The sequence below is a fragment of the Perissodus microlepis genome, chromosome 13 (assembly GCF_051167445.1).
Source record: "Perissodus microlepis isolate ML-2025 ecotype Zambia chromosome 13, ASM5116744v1, whole genome shotgun sequence".
In the NCBI taxonomy this organism is placed as follows: Eukaryota; Metazoa; Chordata; class Actinopteri; order Cichliformes; family Cichlidae; genus Perissodus; species Perissodus microlepis.
This window is the reverse complement of record NC_140473.1, coordinates 6,495,190-6,513,549: the sequence shown is the minus strand read 5'-3', so window position 1 is coordinate 6,513,549 and position 18,360 is coordinate 6,495,190. Positions and strand designations below refer to the sequence as shown.

Genomic DNA, 18,360 nt, shown 5'->3' with positions numbered 1-18,360 from the left:
GCAGTAAAACTCCAATCTTGTCGATCTAAGAATTCTAACTGAGGGAACAGCAGAAGCTTCACAGATGGTGCAACATGCAAACACACCACAGAGTAATTAGAAAAAAAGGCCCCCTCCTCAACGAAACCTCTTCTTTTCAAGGGTATCACAGAAAACACGATGTGGATGGAGCTGATATAAGCGAGGGGAAGTTAGAGAAAAAGATCCTAAAAGAGGGATCGCTTCAAAATGACAGTGAAGGGGAGTGAAAATAAGAAATGAGGGTGAGGAGAGATTTGGATTTCATTCATCAAAGGAAAGACGTCGCTGCCTGTGCCCACCAATCTCGCAGGTACAGACTGTGTGAGTACCAACTCAGCAGCATATGGCATGCTGTCCCTAACACACGTAGCATACATGTCTAAAACATCTGTCCACATATTTCAGCACTTCTTAACAAGCACTTTACATCACCATATGGCAAAAAGCTGCGTTCAAGCAGCTGAGTGCAAGAAAGAGTGCAGATGACCAAAAAAGCTTTTTTTTTGATGTGTTGCAAGATTTATGTGGATTTCAAACGCTGCAATAGGTCCACAGCTGAATTTTATGAGTAAACATATCTTATAAAAGTCTGCAGCCAATTGTTTACTCTTGATATTATCTGCACAGCTGTCAAACACTAAGAGCCTGACCTTGGACATCCAGCTTTACCAGCAACCTGATGCTCTATCAGCGTACATTTAATTACATCCGCAAAGTGCAGGATGCCACATGAAAGCAGCACGGAACAGGCTGAGAGAAACACAGCGTTGTGGTGGGGCTGATGAGACGAGACACGGAAGAATTGCAAAGGACTCCCTGCTGCTGCACCCTACTTTTCTTAGCGAAGGAGGCGCTTGCTGCGGGGCATGAGGGGAGGACAGGGGGGAGAAAGGAGATGATAGAAATAGGAGTCGATCGAGCTTTGATTTGTGGACCAGAAACAAAAGGTGGAAGATAACGCTAGACAGGCCAGATTAACCAGCACATGGGAGGCAAACTTAGTTGGCTGAGTGTTTTACTGCTTTTAGCCACAAAGAAGGACAAAGGGAGGAGGCGAGAGAGCAGCAGGGAGTGAGAGGAAGCGTTAAAATATGCACGTCGGGTTTTGTGAGCTGTTTTGCTATTATGACAGCAATTCATGAAACAATTAATATTAATGACATCATAGTGTGCGTAGAGAGCAGAGCAGTAGTGCTGTAATATTCTGCACGCCACCTGACACAAGAGATGTTTAACATTATTAATAAAATTATGTATTATTTAACCCCTGCAACGAGTCTCGTGTAAAATCAAAACGTCTTATATTCAGAAGTGTGCGCCTGTGCGTGCATGTGTGTGTGTGTGTGTTCTAGAGATAAAGGGGCAAAGTTCAAAAGATCAGACAACTATGCGAATATGAAATGCGAGCGGGTTACTGGTGTCTAGATTGTAAAATGCCAGTGCTAAAGCGTGCTTCTTTATTACTGCCAGGGGTGCCAGTGACAGGGCACTGGGTGATGAATGCCATCTGACTGTAGCAGAGCAGGTAGCCCAACTCGTGAGATCACCATAATAACTTAATGTCATGTCAAACTGGAGACACAGTTAACTGGCTTCAGAGATGAAATGTCAACGGCTGTCGCTAAGTTGAGAAAGCCATTTAAACTGTTCAGGTGATCGGGTGATGTAATACTCGAGTATGCTCAACCACACGGTGGATTTTTTGCTTTTTGTTTTGTTTTGCCTTAGATTTGTGGTGACAGCTGGCAGCTGCCCAGTACAATAGGCTTCCAGTATTGGCCAGTCTTAGTGCTGGCTGAGTGAGTTGTGTATTTGAGGAGGAAATGTATGACTCATTCACTTTCAGAGTTATACTGGGATAAAAACCAGAAGGTAGTTCATAAAAGTTTGTAAAAAGAAATAACAGCAGGAGACTTACCTGTCATGGTAGTCATCATTTTATTTCATGATTAAAAACAGATTAGTGTGTACATTTTTATGACAGTATGCTGTGATTTTTCAGAGGTCACTGAACACATCACAGTTCACTTGCCATTATTAGTTTTTTGACTTTGATTTTTGGCGAAAGTTGCTGGAGATCCTTGTCTGTTCTGTGTCTGTGATTAACTTAGTTAATGTTATGTTATACTTGTTGTATGTGCTGAATTGTAATGTTAAATCACAGACTGATTTATGATAAATGACTGACTAGCAATATTCTTTTCACAAGTGAGCTTCAGCTTCAGAGAAAAGCCCAACAATCATATAATCCCCTATGAGCAAAGCACTTTGGCGAGAGTGGGAAAAAAAAAACAGGCTCAGGGAGAGGCGGGGCCATCATCCGCGACTGTTTGGGGTGAGAGAAGCAGACAGGATAAAGACATGCTGTGGAAGAGAGACAGAGATTAATAACAAGTGTGATTCAATGCAGAGAGGCCTATGAACACATAGTGAGTGAGAAAGGTGACTGAAGAAGAAACACTCAGTGGATCATGGGAGTCCCCCAGCAGCCTATGCCTATTGCAGCATAACTGAGGGAGGATTCAGGGTCAGCTGGTCCAGCCCTAACTATATCTTTTAGCAAAAAGGAAAGTTTTAAGCCTAATCTTAAAAAGAAGAGATAGTGTCTGTCTCTAAACAAACTAAGCTCCATCCATCCATCCAGATTGGGGGGCACCTGGAGCCTATCTCAGCTCACGCTAGGTGAGAGGTGGTACACCCTGGCAGATCAGTAGTCTATCACAGGACAAACTACTGTTATAGAGTATTCAAACTCTGCTGATATGCTTCTGCACATCCTGTTGGCAAATCTCACATGGGGCATTCTAACGAAGGTGTGTTAGCCTGCTGACTCTGCCAGCTGCTTTGCAACCCACCACCATGACAGCTCTGTTCTGTTGGGTGGTCATTCAGCTACGCTCCCTTACTTTTGGCTTTCCATGCATGCATGAAAGATCAAGAATACTTGCTTTTCCCTGATATTTAGGCTTTCCACATATGAAACTGTACAACTGACCTGTGTTACTCACAACAAGAAAAATGGGGAGCTACGTGTTTAAATTCACAGATTAAGGTTGAACTTGTCTGTTTGAAAAAGCATCTGCTTTAACTAAAGATGCTGAAACTAGCATTTCAGTACCAGTAATGCCAAAATAATAATAATAAAAAAATGATGATGCTTAATTTAACAAGTGCAGCAAGTCGAATAGAGGAAAATAGTTCAAGGGCAGCAACAGATTCATCCAATGTGAGAGAAGAAAAAATATTTTGGATTTTACTTGGATAATTGGGGACAAAATGTCTGTTATGAATATTTTGTGGCAGTTTCTAAAATTTAGTTACATTATACATGTATGTATGTAAACATGTATAATGTAACTAAATTTTAGAAACTGCCACAAAATATTCATAACAGCCCAAAGAAAGCACTCCATGCCTTTACACGGATTTCAAGGTGACAAAGTTTGAGTGATGCTATCTGAACAAGCTCCTGTGATCCAAGATGAAATGCTGTGTTTGTGAATTGTGACAACTACGGATGCTGCAGAAAAATTACAATACAATGTCAGCAAAACTAATGTTAGCTTGTTGTAAATCACAAGATGCTCAAATAGGTGTGACAGCTCTGTTTTTCCAGTTAGATTTGCTTCGTCTTCAGTGCACTGGCAGTAGCTTTATAGGATCAGGATACAAGGATACAAGATAATGCATGAACAAAGATCTCATGTTTCTCTGTTTGAGGTTTTTTTTTTCAATATGGACTACTTGATTACATCGCCAATAAATCCTTGTGTCTCTTAATTATTCTGAGCTTTATGTCTCCTGTAAACCACTAACAATGGGACAAGGCTTGATAACCAAATCAACACGCTAAAGACGGAACAATATGCCAGCAAGTGTAGAGTCTTGTTCCCCACATTCCCACTTCAATACCATGTGTCCTGCACCAAGTGAAGCTTCAGAAGTTTATTAAATGGTGGATTCCCACTACTGCATTGCAAAAAAAATAATTTAACTTGAACTATATAAGGAAAACTACCAAGTCATTTCCGCTTGTGTTTAATAACCTAACAAAAGGTTATTTCATATACTTGATCCAAACAGTGGTAGGTCAGACTCACTATGCTTTAGCACTTAGTTAATGGCTTATGCCTAAGTGAAGTCATCCTTGGCATGGTATACAAGTTACAACAAAAGCTGACATCATCTGCGCTCTTATGACCGCTGATGTTTTCCCGAGACTATTTTTAGATTTTGCAGGGTCCGGATACACAAAATCACCCTAAACATGAATTTAATATATCTTTTAAAGTAATTATAGTATATACCATGATTACAACTGAGTCTTTGTCAGTTCATGTCACGCAGGGAAACATCTCTACTCATGTGAGGAGCCCCAGAGTGATGCAGGTTTACAGTATGACTACGGGCAGTATACTTTAAACATAGGCTTTTTTGACAGGAAGCAATATTATGATGCAGACACAATATATAATTTAAAATGACCTATTTTCCATTGGATTTATTTTCCTAAAACTTCCAGTTGTCATTTTCCTACAGAAGCTGTCAGGACAAAGCTGTCTGTATGTGGTACAGCTTTCCTGATGAGAGTGTGTCACACCACAGAGAAAATGAGATCTTGGCTAAATGTATAAAAAAAAGGGGGAGATAGTCAGAGATGAGCAAATGCCTCCATTCATCTCTACACAATGCTGCAGAGTGAGATGAAAAAAAAAAACCCACATTGTTATGCAGCAGCAAAACACTGCATTGGACAACACAGCCAACAGACAGGCTGGGTAAGCACAGCACAAAACACAGGAGTATCCTGGAAGATTCAGCAAAAAGTGTAATGGGGTATAAGCACAAACTGGATGGGGCAGTAAGGAAAGTGAAGGTGCTATGTGGGCTCTAATTTAAAAAAGCAAAACAAAAAAAGTTAGAAATGACCTTTATGTTGCCAGAGTGCACTTTAAGGGGATGGGATGGGCTGATTGATTCAGTTGGGGACAACTTGTCCAGCACAGAATCTACACAGGAAGTAGAGGATCAGCTCCTCTGCTCTTCTAAAAAGGGAAATAAATCACTGTCTCTCATTCAGTGGAAATGGATAGAAGTCCCCCGGGTGTGCTGATCTCCAGTCATTGATGGAACAATTTCTCCTCTCTCTTTCTCCTGTTCTTAGTATCACCCTCTCTTGTTTCCTGCTAAGTCTCTCCTTCTCACTTCTTGCTCTCTATTTCCTGGATGTGTCCACCTGTCTGTGTCTAGTCCTTCATTTGTCACTTTTGGCTGTATTGCACTCAGTCTTGTTCTTTTTTTTTTTTTTTCCAATTTCAGTTCTCTGTTTGCCTCCTGCCTTCCTCCTCCTCCTCCTCTCTCTGCCTTCCTCTCTTATGATGTGTTTAGCATTCAAGGCCTCTCACTGCTGCATCACAGGCCTGTTTGTTTCACCGAGCTGCAAAGAGAGAAAAAGATGTGATTCCTCTGGGAGGGAGTAAAAATTCTATATGCCTTCATGCTGAAGAATAATGCATCTGCATGGACACTCAGCCACACACATACCGTATGAGCTGCAAATAGTTTGCACAAAAACAAAATCCGGAGCATGTATAAATCCATTCGCCTACACACACACACACACACACACACACACACACGCAAGGATGCATGTGCACTGTCCGCACAAGCCAGCACACATGCACAACACGCCCGCGCCCTATTGTGAAGCATAACATGAACTAATAAAACCTTAATACTTAATAACTGTTAATGCCTGCTGCCATTTGGCTTTGGTGCTTAACAGAGTTCAGCATCCATACAATTAACCTCCGGTCGTTTGCATGTCAAATATGGCGGGAGGATTTCCTCAATCTGTGGCCCCCGTACAAAGAGACACAGGTCAACGAGCTAATGAAGAGTCCTTGCACTGTTCGTGTTGGAGTTAAGTACTTGAAATCCTGTATTGCTTATTAGGGAAGTGTACACAACACATCCCTAACATATCCCAATTAGAAGCAAATTATTGAGACATTAGGCATCCGCATTTGTAAAGCTCCATGTTTACTGAATCAGGACAAACTGGGTTATATTTGGTGGTCTCAGATGCCAGTGCTGACACGCAGAGGATTCGTTTTCTGCGCGGCAGCCCTGCGGCTCTATTCTCCTACAACAGAGTCCCCAGATAGAGTCTTCACCTGGAGGGCGACTGGTGGGCACGCATCCAAACACACTCTCACACCAAAAAAAAAAAAAGCACAAACGCACACATGAAGACACAAAAAAAAGAAAAAAAAAACAGACTAACAAACACACCCACCCACGCAAAACAGGGTGGGTATAATTAAAAAACACTGGAGCTCTGCAGACCAACGAAAGGCTATATGAGGGAAGAGGGAGGTGCAAATACTCCACCCGTTCAGCCTAAAGGCCTCCGCTAATTACCTGTCAATGACAAGGAAGAAGGAGATCTAAAGTGGTAAATATTGTCCCAAACTGTCATCCTCAGTGAACCATACACTCTGCAATTCAGTTCAAGGATAACGCCCACTGACTTGGGAAATAGGATAAGATGCCATATGTTTGTGTAATTTAGGGATAATTAGTTCAGAGTCTGTTCTAAACAAAGTGGAACTGTGTGATACCAACCAGAGGTCAACTGGCAAGCATGCTGTAATCAGGCAAGATGCTGAAAAGATCTCGAAAACAGTCAGGGTTTTTTTTTTTCTTCAAAAGCTTGTTTAATTTCTAATTTAAATACAACTCCTTTTTTCAGATATGAAAATGAAACATCACAGCTACTGTAAATTCTGGAGCTTATGATTAATGTATGTCAGTGAGTTCAAAGCCAGCTGATAAATAACACATAAAACAAGTGATTCCCAAACTTGAGTTGGGAAAGCAGTTCTGCACCACAAAACTTGCACCACAAAATTTATGAAACTTTTTTTTTTAAATAAATTGTACTAAATCTGAAAGGGATAACATCTTTTAGATGACACAAGGAGTTATAAATGAAGACTGTAGGGCATTATTCCATTTAACCACTTGACGTAGCAGAAGAAGAAGAAGAAGCAGAAAAAGTTTTGAAAAAAACAGATTTAAAACCTTGACCTAATGTCTGATTTTCCCTTTTGCTCTCTTCTCACACACCTTGCCAGTTTTGGTCACATGTTCTTTGGGCACAGCTAATTTCCAAAGCTAGTCTCTTTCACGCCCCAACCATTAGCTGATTTGGACATTCCGACTCCTCAAAAACATGAAATATAGAACATAAATGAAGGTAATTTTACTTGGTTGTCATTGAATAGCTGTTTATCTATTCTGTTGTTTGGTACAAACATAATGCGGGCTGCCTGCAGTTTAGCTTTTAGCTTCACTACTGCTATCGTTTCTGTAGTTAGCTGATAAAAGCCCATTAAAGCATTATTTTAAGATACTGCAAGGTAAATTGGCATAGAAACCAGAGCCTTAGACCCATTTTTGTAGTTCAAGTAAGTGTGAGTATATTATCTAATCTAATCTGCAAGAATGTGTTAGCTAATGTTAGCACACATTACTTAACATTAGCTCATATTTGAAGAAAGTATAGAAAAGCCGCTGGCTGTAGATGGATGTGTGCATATATTCATTCACATGTAGACATATTTTGAGCACATGGAATTCAATTCTAATGGGAATCATAAAGAAAACATATAAATGTCAAGTATGAAATTGTAATTCTCCCACCTAGTTCACTAAACCCAATTAAATGGATAATGAGGTCAGCATTAAAATGCGGTGCTCAACATTCAGGCTGATTTGAGGGTGCATGCTTATCTTCTTCCGATAAATGAACAGTCAGTAACCTGAAACTGATTGCTTTCTTTGTCCACCCAGGGATTCGAACATTGTTGGTGTTTTGTTCAATAAGCAACACTCAATATGAGAATCTCAATGTCATACCAACAAAAAACAGTGAAATTCTGGCAATGATGTTTATTGAGATATCCCAGCCTCCCTGGAATACCTCAATAATGATTACGTTGGACACCCAGATTCCCTTCAGGATAAAATGCAGTAATTCCGTTGATCCTTTGCCTTTTCAACTAGCACCATCATTGGACCAAACAGCTTGCCCACTGCTTTTCTTTTTGACCAAATACCTGCAGCGAGCCTTAGCTCACTTAGACACTTTGATGCTGTGTTGGTTTTGTTTTTAAGTAACCTATAATCTTCTTAAGTTCCTCTACACAGCCAGTGTTGGATCCTCTTCTTTTCTCACATAAATCTCACTAAATTTGACCTGCCACTGAGTGAACATCAGGGTGCTTCATTAAATCACAGCATGCTTTCAGGGAATAACTTCTAAGCTGCTTCAGATGTGCAATATGAAATACATGGAATATCTTATTCTGTCACAAGGTCTTGTTTCTGACAGAAAATGACACGAAACGTGACAAATATGTGGTTTCTTTTAAACATCCAATAACATATCTCTTTTTTTCTGTTTGCAAACAGTTGGTGAATAACTATTTAAAAAAAAGGCAAAAAAGAAACAGAATAAAATAGCTCTTTAAAAAGTTAAGTGAGGATCACATGTTTCATGTTGGCTGTTTTATTATGCCACTTTTTGGCAAGGTGTTGGCACAGCAGGGCCATATGCTGTGTGTCTAAGGCCAGTTGGGCTCAAAATGGCTCTAAACTGTGCTGAGCTCCTGCCAGAGTGAGACAGAGAGGGGATCATTCAGTCAGGTACATGATGGTGAAGGAAACAGTCTGGAAAAGGAAGAGTTTATGGACAAGTGCAGATTTTTAGGTCTTGGCTTGTTTCTCACTTTTAGAGCCCCTTCCAAAGGCAGTTCTCTGTCACTGTTACTGTTAGTAAAAAACTGATACCAGACTCTTTTTAGTGTCCTTTATTTAATTATAGATGGCAATTTATTTGTAATATTAAAATGTGTTTATTTAATTTATATATAAATATCTTCATGTCAATTGTGCCAATTGAGTCGCATGGTGAGCTTATTTGTATGGACCATCTGAACAGTCAAAGCATTCGTCAGCATCACTGTTGATGGACAGTTGTGCAGTGGTTAGTGCTGTTGCTTCGTTGTAATGGTGGTGGTTTGAATCTACTGGTTGTCTGAGGCTTTTATGGGGGTGCTGAGAGGGAAGAATCCATGTCAGAAACAATGAAACAAACTACAGCATTTAATACAGGGTATGGATTTCTTTCAGTGTACATGTCACGTCTGTTTTATTGTCCCTAAAACGTTTCCAAAATCTTCCTTTCCCAGCTCAAATCAAAAGTAGGTGTACTTTTCAAAAAGCAACACATTATCTCAGTTTTGTGCTTCTATATCTTCAAACAAATACACCATTTCAATGGCTTTCTAATCCTTCCAATCATTGGTTTAATTTACATTTTAGACATTGTCCCAGCTAGCTTGAATTGGTGACTATCAAGTGACTGTGAATCCTTTCCAGTGTGTATTAATCTCAGGGGTATCTGCTGTGCTCGATAACAAGCTGTGGTGCTAGGTGTCTATTGTAGCCCTCACAGTGTGTTGTTAAACTGAGCAGTGTTAGACAGGCTGACTGATGACTCATAGGGAATTGTGTGTTCGTAAGCGTGTATTATGTGCATTTCTATCTCTGCTCTGGATACACTAAATGCGTTGAGCCCACACCAAGTTCACACTCTGCACAACTGTGTCACGTTCCCATTGGATAAAAAAAAGTATGCTTACTTTCACACAACAGGCCTTCACTCTCACTTAAGAGTGACAATTGTCATATCTGATAACTGTTACTATGTCTGCTACTGTGCTTTGGGTTTTAATCACAGGCATCTGTTTAAGCATTAGTTGGTGTGCATTGCTTATCCCTCTGTTTTCTCATCCATCAACTTAACACTGATTTAGGCAGCTTGGTGCAAGACTCCAAATTAGCAGCTTTATCTCAGCTGAATGATGTTGAGTTAAGTTATTGTCATAGCAACATTTACACACTATGCTTTGATTGTGTTTCATTTGAATGCAGGATTATGTAAAGCTTTAAATTTAAGACTCTAATTTGATACCATGTGATCAAGGTTAGAAAAACGATTGAGTGCAGTTTTCAGGCGCTTTCTGGTGTCCACACTGTGTAAAAAACATCAGATCTTCTAATTAAATCTGTTACAAATATACTAATGAACTAAAATATTATGACCACAGATAAAGTTGCTTATATTTTATATTTTTATTTGACAGTAAGTCAACAGGCAGTCTTCATCGCTGTGTTAGAAGCCATGAATGCTTGCGAACTGGACAGAGTAACTTGGACAGACTGTTAAGGCCAGAGGAGGCCAATAAAAAGATACTATGCAGGCTGATTTCAAGGTGCTGTTAGTTAGAAAAGAGTATTTCACATGCAAATGATGCCACTCTGGTCCACCCTACAATTAACATTGAAGTGATCCATACTAGGGCGCTGCTTCACACCCCAGAGCCTTTAAAGAGCAAGACAAGGCATAACACAGGTGTGCGAGTGTAAATCGCCCAGAGAGTTCTCGCTTTATTCATTCTGCACATTCAGTGAGTTGGAAATAATATAACATTCTTCATCTCACATCCAAAAACTGACCTTTGGAGAGATTTTTTCTGCCAGAATTACCAAAATATATTAACTATTTAAAGGTAAATCTGACACTGACAATTGTATGCACCTCATAAATATTACATAAAAATGCAAAATAAGAGAAGTACATCTGCAGAAAATCTGCACCTGTGGGTATTAAGACTAATTCTAACACCTTTTTTTAAATTTGGGGCTGTATAGAATTGGAATTTTACATCAGCATCTAATCTGATCTAACCTCTCTTCACATATTAACGAGCTGCATTGATGACATTAAATGCTGGATGTCTCAAAGCTTTTTGGAACTGAGACATTAGGATGACTTCAAAATGCAGCAGCCAGAATCCTTACAGGTAGGTGGAAACACGTTACCTCTCCCAGTGGCTCCCAGTAAAATGAAGAATTACTTTTAAAATCCTTCCTTTAGTTCACAAAGCTGTCAGTCTGTCGGCCTTCTGAAGGTGCTTTCAATTATTGTGGTCCTGTTCTGTGGAACAAACTTCCTGCTGACTTAAGATCAATTAAAACTTTGCACATATTCACAAACAAAATTAAAACCTTTTTATTCTTTCAAGCGCACATTTGATAGGTGCTGTTGTTTTGTTTTGTTTGTGCTGCTTTTGCTGCCTTAAGATGTTATAACCTGCACTAGTTTTTATGTTTTTGTCTTCTCTGTTAAGCTTATTGAGTTTACACATAATGAAATGTACAATACAAATAAAGCTGTTATAGCTATCTCTTTAAAATGTTCTCGTCTAGGCTAATAAAGCATGTTTTTTAGTCACCCAACACTGGACTAAAGAATTGTCTCTTCAAACATTGGCATGCTACTTCGTGCTGCTTTAGGCTACGTCTACACTAGCTCCGTGTCCACACTAGCTCCATGTCCACACTAGCTCCGTGTCCACACTAGAGTTTTCAGTTGTTTTCACAGAGTTGTTCATCCACATTGAAACAGCTGAAAATGCTTGCGTTCCAGTACTGCGCATGCGTGAAACGCAAGAAGATTCGACCTGCCTCATTTCTGTCTGCCGCTTATTTACTTTCAGGCTCTTTGAAACGTTGCGGCAAAATGTTGAGGAAAAGCGCCGAGTTTTTTAAATGGACTGACAATGAGGTGGAGTTGTTGCTGCGAGTAACACAAAAGCACAAAGTTGCAAAAGCGAGTGAGAATTAAAGAATTTGAAGAAAAGCTATCTGGAGCATGTACTAACTGATATTAATCGTTAATAGGGCTGTCAAAAGTGACAGCAAACAAAACAACTGCTGTATAATGGCCCTCCGCTATCTTGGTTTAATTGGTCACATGACTGCATCACATGACTAAAATGTGTTATCGTTTTCGAAAAGGCTCCAGGTTCGCTGTCCACACTGCGACGCAAAAAACTGCATTTTCAAATATATCCACTTTGGAGAGCATTTTCAAAAAGCTGTGTTTTCCATGAACGAAAACGCCGTCTCAGTGTGGACGGGAGGCCAAAACAGAGAGAAAAAAATGTTTGTACCTTTAGTTTCAAACAAAAACATATTAGTGTGGACATGGCCTTAATCTACGTATTTCATCTATGTGGGGCCCTTCAGTGGGGCTTGTTAAATTAAGATTAAATAACATTCACTCTACCTTTAGTTTCATATGTTTGGCTGCCCTAGCATTTGTGTTTGAAGGATTTTGATTTCTTCATGCCAGCTATGTGGTGATAATGTCAGAATCCCCGAGTAGTAATGCTGTATGGACATGAAATGAGCATTTTCCATGCAAAGTATGGGTAACTGGAGCAATTTGCTAGTGACCAAAGTCATCACAAAGACATTTTGAATACAACAGCCTCCTTGTGACCAATTCCACTTAGAAACAGCCAGCAACCACCACCAAGCATTTGCCAGCTGGTTGGGGAATAAACCACTTTTCCCTAGTGACAGGAGTTTGGCAGAGAGTCATCTCTAGGTTGCATATAGCTACTTTTGTTTGTTTCTCTTTTTTACATTGCAAAACAAAGATACTATTTAGCTAAATGATAACCTATGGGATTTGTACAGTGGACATTACTGTTAACAACAGGAGAAGAGCAGTAAGACCAGTGAGAGGCCCCGGGCTTAACAGTTCAGATGTTGGAAAAAATGCAGTTTAACAGAGTCCAACAATAACACGGATGCTTTTACCCTTTCTTGTAGTAAATAACTTACCAAAAAAAGGCTTTTTACTGGGAGCATGTCGAGACTATGAAAATCAATTGTTTTCAGCTGTCAGTAGCAGCACTGAGCACTCCATTGTTAGCAAGCAAGATATGATTTTATAGAGTTGTGCAATGACTTCAATAGAGTTTAACTTGACAGTCATTAAGATTTCTTGCTGTCAAATCAGGTTCACCTTCTTATTTTGACATTCAGCTAACAACAGTTTTCTTATGTGAATCTGTAATTGAAATGTTGATTGTCTTAATAATGAACCTTTTCTGTGCTGCTGTTGAAGAAACACTTAGCTGAGATGAGTCACTGATAAGAACCCTTGAAGTTTACACATCACATACGAGCTTCGAGCTAAAGTATTTTTCTCAAGGTCACACAGTGCTGCAACTGTTTAGTGGGAAGATAAAATATTATTTTTTGTTTGGACTCTGCTGTAAGAAAACCTTTTAAAACTGAAAGTACTGGCAGTGAGATCACTTGTCCATAATGAAAATAAATGTTAATTCCTCATTCGTCGACCTCTGCCAGAGCAGTATTGTCCTTTTTGTGACTCTGCTAATTTAGGTCAGTTTCCAGAGATAGAAAAAGTGCCGAGCAAAAGTTTGAAACATTTGAAATGCTGAGATGAATCATAAGAAAAAGGTCTTCCATCAGTAGCTGAATAAGGATCACTGCAACAGTTGGTATGATCCTCACACATCCCAGAGCTCAGTATTACGTTTGCTACACTTTGTATGTGGACAGGTGATTTAAAAAAAAAGAAAAAAGAAACCTATAACATACCTACTTGTGCTGAAAACCTTTGACACCGCTGTACAATGATATACATGCGTGCGAGCTACACAGAGCCTGGAGCTACAAACAAAGTGCTGTAATTGCTGACAAAACCTGAAAGACTTGACGAAGAAGAAAAGGGAAAATGAAACAATCGTGCAGATTTAAAGACAAACACGCACTCATGAGCTCTTTCCTGCTCATAAACACTAACATGCACACTAACATGCACAGTGTGTTCACACGCACGTACACTGGTGAATTCATCCGTGGACTGAATAGCCAGAGGGTGCAAACTGTACAAATGTTGCACAAATATGACACTACAGTGCCAGGGGAGTTGAGTGTTTTGCCTGCTGTCTGCAGATGTATAGTGCCCCACGTCTATTTCTCATTTGTGACAACCACAACTGGAGATGTAGTAGAGCTTCAGCTGATTTAAAGTGACAGGTACACAAGGCCACCTTATCCATCACTGGGGAGTGGTCGGCATTCCCTGACTCCCAAATTGCTGCCCTATTTGCAGTCCCTGCTCCCACCACAACCCCACCTATAACGAGATGATCTATAGCGCGCCAACAAACCCCAACAAAGGTGTCAGATTGCCAGGACAAATAGGCAACAACAGACTTAAGGGCAGGAGGTAATCTTTCTCACATGCTTCAAAGGCGTGGTGCAAGGGAATTCATTTTATTGTGCCCATGAGCTAGTATACAAACTGTACTCCTGTTTTCGTATTTTATTTCTGTCCTCTCTCAGAGCATCTTCCCTCCTTCTCTCACTCCTGTATTTGGACTAAGAATCAAAAATTGCAAAAGTGAATGTCTGTTTAGAAATTTGTTTTGCTGGGAGTGAGAAAGGGAAACGGTCAAAGAATATTTTTTCCTCCCCCCCTAGCTAACACGTCCAAGCAGCAGAAGATAGTGGCGTTATTTTAGAAAGCTTCACACCGCTTATTAACTTGCGTCTTACCTTGCTTAGCTGACTGACCGGTGAGCCACTGTTGTTGACAGTGTGGCATTTGAAGCTGAGCAACGATTCCCCCACGGCATCACGCTCTCTGCTCATGTCCTTATCAGAGTGGGAGTGGCTGTCAGGACGGGATGAGGTGGCAGTTGAGGGGGACTGTCGAAGGGCTGTGCAGCACAAACCGTGGAAGTTTGACGGACGGATCAGAAAGGCCTCCAGAGCTATGTTAGCAGATACCTAAGATGAGCATCCCAGGATTTAGGAGTGGGGAGAGAGAGGTAAGGGTAGGAGAGCGGCAAGGGGAGGAAAGACAATTTTAGATTTTTTTAATTTAGCCACTGCTTTTATCCCCAATGACAATGGGGAGGGAAAAATAGAAGAGGAAACCAAGAAAGGAAGCAAATTATCTTTAGCTTGCTTTGTTTTCACTATCTACTTAAGCCAAATTGACTTCTCATTATTCTAAACCACGAGAAAAAAGTGAAAGCTTTGCGTCATTTAGCGCGATAAGCAACCCTTGCCCTGAGTGTGGCCTTGAGTGTGAGTATTTTTTTTTGTAGTCCAGCTATACCTTAGAAATGGCCTGATTGTCCCCAGTCAGCGCCAGGTCAGCAATTCGCTCCACACACTGGACGATTCGAGTGCACGCCCTGGCCTCATTCTGTGCCATCCACAGGATATGCTCCTCCACCAGCATCATGTTGCTGGCAATGTCTGATATATAGCCCCCCAGCTGAGGAAGCACAAGCAGATGTTTATGCAAATGGTTGCTCGCGCACACTAACACAAACTGCACTGTACGTGTACAGCACACACACACACACACACGCACACATGCAAGGAAGAAGCAGACTCATCATGCACATCAATCATAGAACAACAGGCACATTTGTAATCTGCAGTCAGGATTGTGAGGGAGGCAATGGTGGCTTCATTCATTACAGGGAGATTTAATTTAGATTAGGAGCTCCAATGGGGCATAATTGCTTCCTTAGGATGGCAGTTCACTATTTACTTAGTGTACTTTTTATTGTTGCTTCATTGGGCTGTTCTTTATTCCGTGAATGAGGGTGGTCTCGTCACCATTGTCTTAGGAATGATAAAACTCTAAGTATCTCCTAATAATATGTCCTCCCGAGTGACCTGTGTTGAATAATTGCACAAGTGAGAGCTAATATTGATTCTTTTCACTGACTAAGCCCAGCACTGTTCCCCCTCGCACAACCTGACCTTCAGTGTGATGCCAGTATAACAATCCCATTGAAGAAATTCACTCAGGGTAAAAACATGACTCGCCCAAACACGAGATGCATCTTAACAATGATTCCCATTCAGGTCCAGTGCCACAATGGCCAGTGGGATATTGTATTGTATGAGGTGAGAAACATGTTACGGTGTCTTATAAGGAAGCTTCTGTGGTTTCTTGTTGGGATCTGGTGAGCAGTGGTTGTGCAGACGTTCATCAGTTATGTGGTCCTAATTGCTAGTTGCAAGTCTTAATAAATACATGTTCAATTAGTAAATCATGGTCCCTGTTAGAGTCAAAAAGCTTGATAACGTAGGGTATCTTTAGAGAAGGCCTGCACTGTGATCGACAAGTCACTGACATTTCTTGGTTTTTCGGTTTTTCAGTCATATTGCTTGTCTAGTGCAAGAGCAACTAACTGATGGGTAATGTGATATGGTGTAGTCTTTAGGGTAACCTCTAGATGAGCATTAAACAAAACCTTATTCTTTCTTAGGGTGATGGAAAAATGAATGAATGAACATGTGCACAGATCAGAATAGGAACTGCAATTAGAACTATTGTCTAAGGCTGTCTGGGGCGACCTTGGCAAATTCAACCCTGATTGAAACAACAAACAAAATACCTTCCTCTTTAGGCCTAATAGCTGCTGTCTAATTGTCACTGTAGACAAGAATAGCACGTTGCAGGTATTATATGTTTCGCAGGGTTCCCCTCCTACTGTCCTGAGTTCCCAGAAAAGTTACTTAGCAAATCACGTCCCTCTTCTGACAGTTAGACGAGCCGATGGCATAAGCTGGCTGGGAGTGAAACGGGTCAGATATTACAATGGAGACCTAGAAACAACATGTGTTTTCACTTTTAATAAGCACTCTTTGACAAGAGTAGGACTGGCTGATTTAAGCTAAATAACTGTCATTAAGACCCCAGTGACTGCAGTCTAAAGACCGGCTGGTGGCAGCCCAGCAACCACCATTTGCCAAGGAAAAACGTGTATTCCCAAAACCAGTTGGTGAGTGGTTGCAGGAGGTTGCTTGCAGTCACTCACATTGGTTGCAAAGACGTACAGGTTATTCCAAAACCTTGTAATTGCTTTTACAGTTCATTTACACAGCATCTTAGGGGGTTGATTCTGTTTAATTCAGTTGTAAAATATTGGATGATGCCACTATAAATGCATTGGATGTAGTATATTTCTGTGCTTCCTCTTACATCTTTATGTTTCTCCACTAGCCTCGTTAGTCTCTCCACCAGGTGGGTGACATAAATGACATCCATGACATCGGTGAAGTGCGCCGCCCTGCTGGTGAAGGCCACCAACTGCTGTCCAAAAGGCTGAGCGTTGGTCGTATTAATAGGTATCTGGAAGAGAAATCAATATATTGTGCAGTATGCAACAATTTTCAGAGAGGACGAACGTGACGGCTTGTTATAATAATTCCACAAAAACATTGCACAGTTGATAAGATGAATAAAATGAATGAAAATTTCAAGAATTTGTGTAGTTTTGCAAACTTTGTCACTTTAATGCAGGAATCCTTTGAGCAGAAGTAGACTAAAACAGCTTGCATATAAATGTTTCATACATAGATCTGGAAATACCTGCAGGCTACAGGTGAATCAAAGCAACTGGTAGTTTTCAGGGAATATGAACTTGAAATCTTGCTGTTAAGAGTAAGCTGGAAAATTTCTAAATAAGGATTGATGGACAATTTAAAAAAAAGAAACAGAATCCATAAATGAATCCTGTTTCCCAGCAGTTCTCGGCACTAGTTCTGCACTAATGCTGATACCTGGGTGAGCTCATGCAGCACACGGGTCAGTTCACTGGCATAAGGGCACTGAGTATAGTCCTCCTCAGCCCACCGCCCAGCACGGTCGCAACGTCGCCACGCCTTCTTTTCTGCCCGGCTCGAGGGGTGAGGAGCGCTGCCAGATGGGTGAGGGGCAGAGCCAAAGGTGGCAGGAGCACAGGGTAGGAAGGCCAGGATGCCAGCCAGCGTCTTTGGCCACCTGCCAAAAAAATATCAGAAATCTCAGGATCTACACAAACGGCACCAGATGGCAATTTCATACTCCCTGTACTTAGGAAAGTATTAATTTGCATAAATGATTTACAGCTAGGCTTAATTATTTTGCAGATGACTCCCAGATTCTTGACTGTGAAACATGCGTCTGTCTTATTAATGACTTCTGAATTAATTTTATTTACTAACTTTATTAATGAAGTTTATTGTCTATTCACTTGGTGCAGTGAAATATTTTTTTTTGTTAATCACAAAAGACATTTAAAGGTGTTGATGTCTTCTCCCCTCTGCTTGTGATGGTTTCCTCTGGCTTTATCCCACATTTGAGTATCCAAAGACATCCACTTTTACCTCCTGTGGCTCCAGATGTGTGAAAAAATAACTCGTGTGACGTCGTCACAGTTATTTTTGGTATTTTTAGTTTCTTTCAGGCACAACAGAATAAATACTCTCAAGGTGATCTTCGGAAAAGCTGGCTTTGTGGAGTGGCACAGCTTGACCCATGCAAGGGCCTGAAAGTCAGGATACCTCATCCTCTACTCTGTTCTGAACTGT

At 40.6% G+C, this 18,360-nt stretch overlaps 1 protein-coding gene across 1 annotated transcript in view; it reads right to left on the bottom strand.

Moving 5' to 3' along the window:
- The window catches only part of adgra1b (adhesion G protein-coupled receptor A1b), a 173,380-nt gene that overhangs the window by 90,891 nt on the left and 64,129 nt on the right, over positions 1 to 18,360 (bottom strand). The window contains exons 9-12 of the mRNA XM_084948189.1: positions 17,572 to 17,791; positions 16,991 to 17,140; positions 15,104 to 15,265; positions 14,536 to 14,769 (exon numbers count right to left, since the gene is read on the bottom strand). Of these exons, the coding sequence (XP_084804315.1) occupies positions 14,536 to 14,769; positions 15,104 to 15,265; positions 16,991 to 17,140; positions 17,572 to 17,791 (766 nt within the window). The remainder of the gene's footprint in view (positions 1 to 14,535; positions 14,770 to 15,103; positions 15,266 to 16,990; positions 17,141 to 17,571; positions 17,792 to 18,360) is intronic.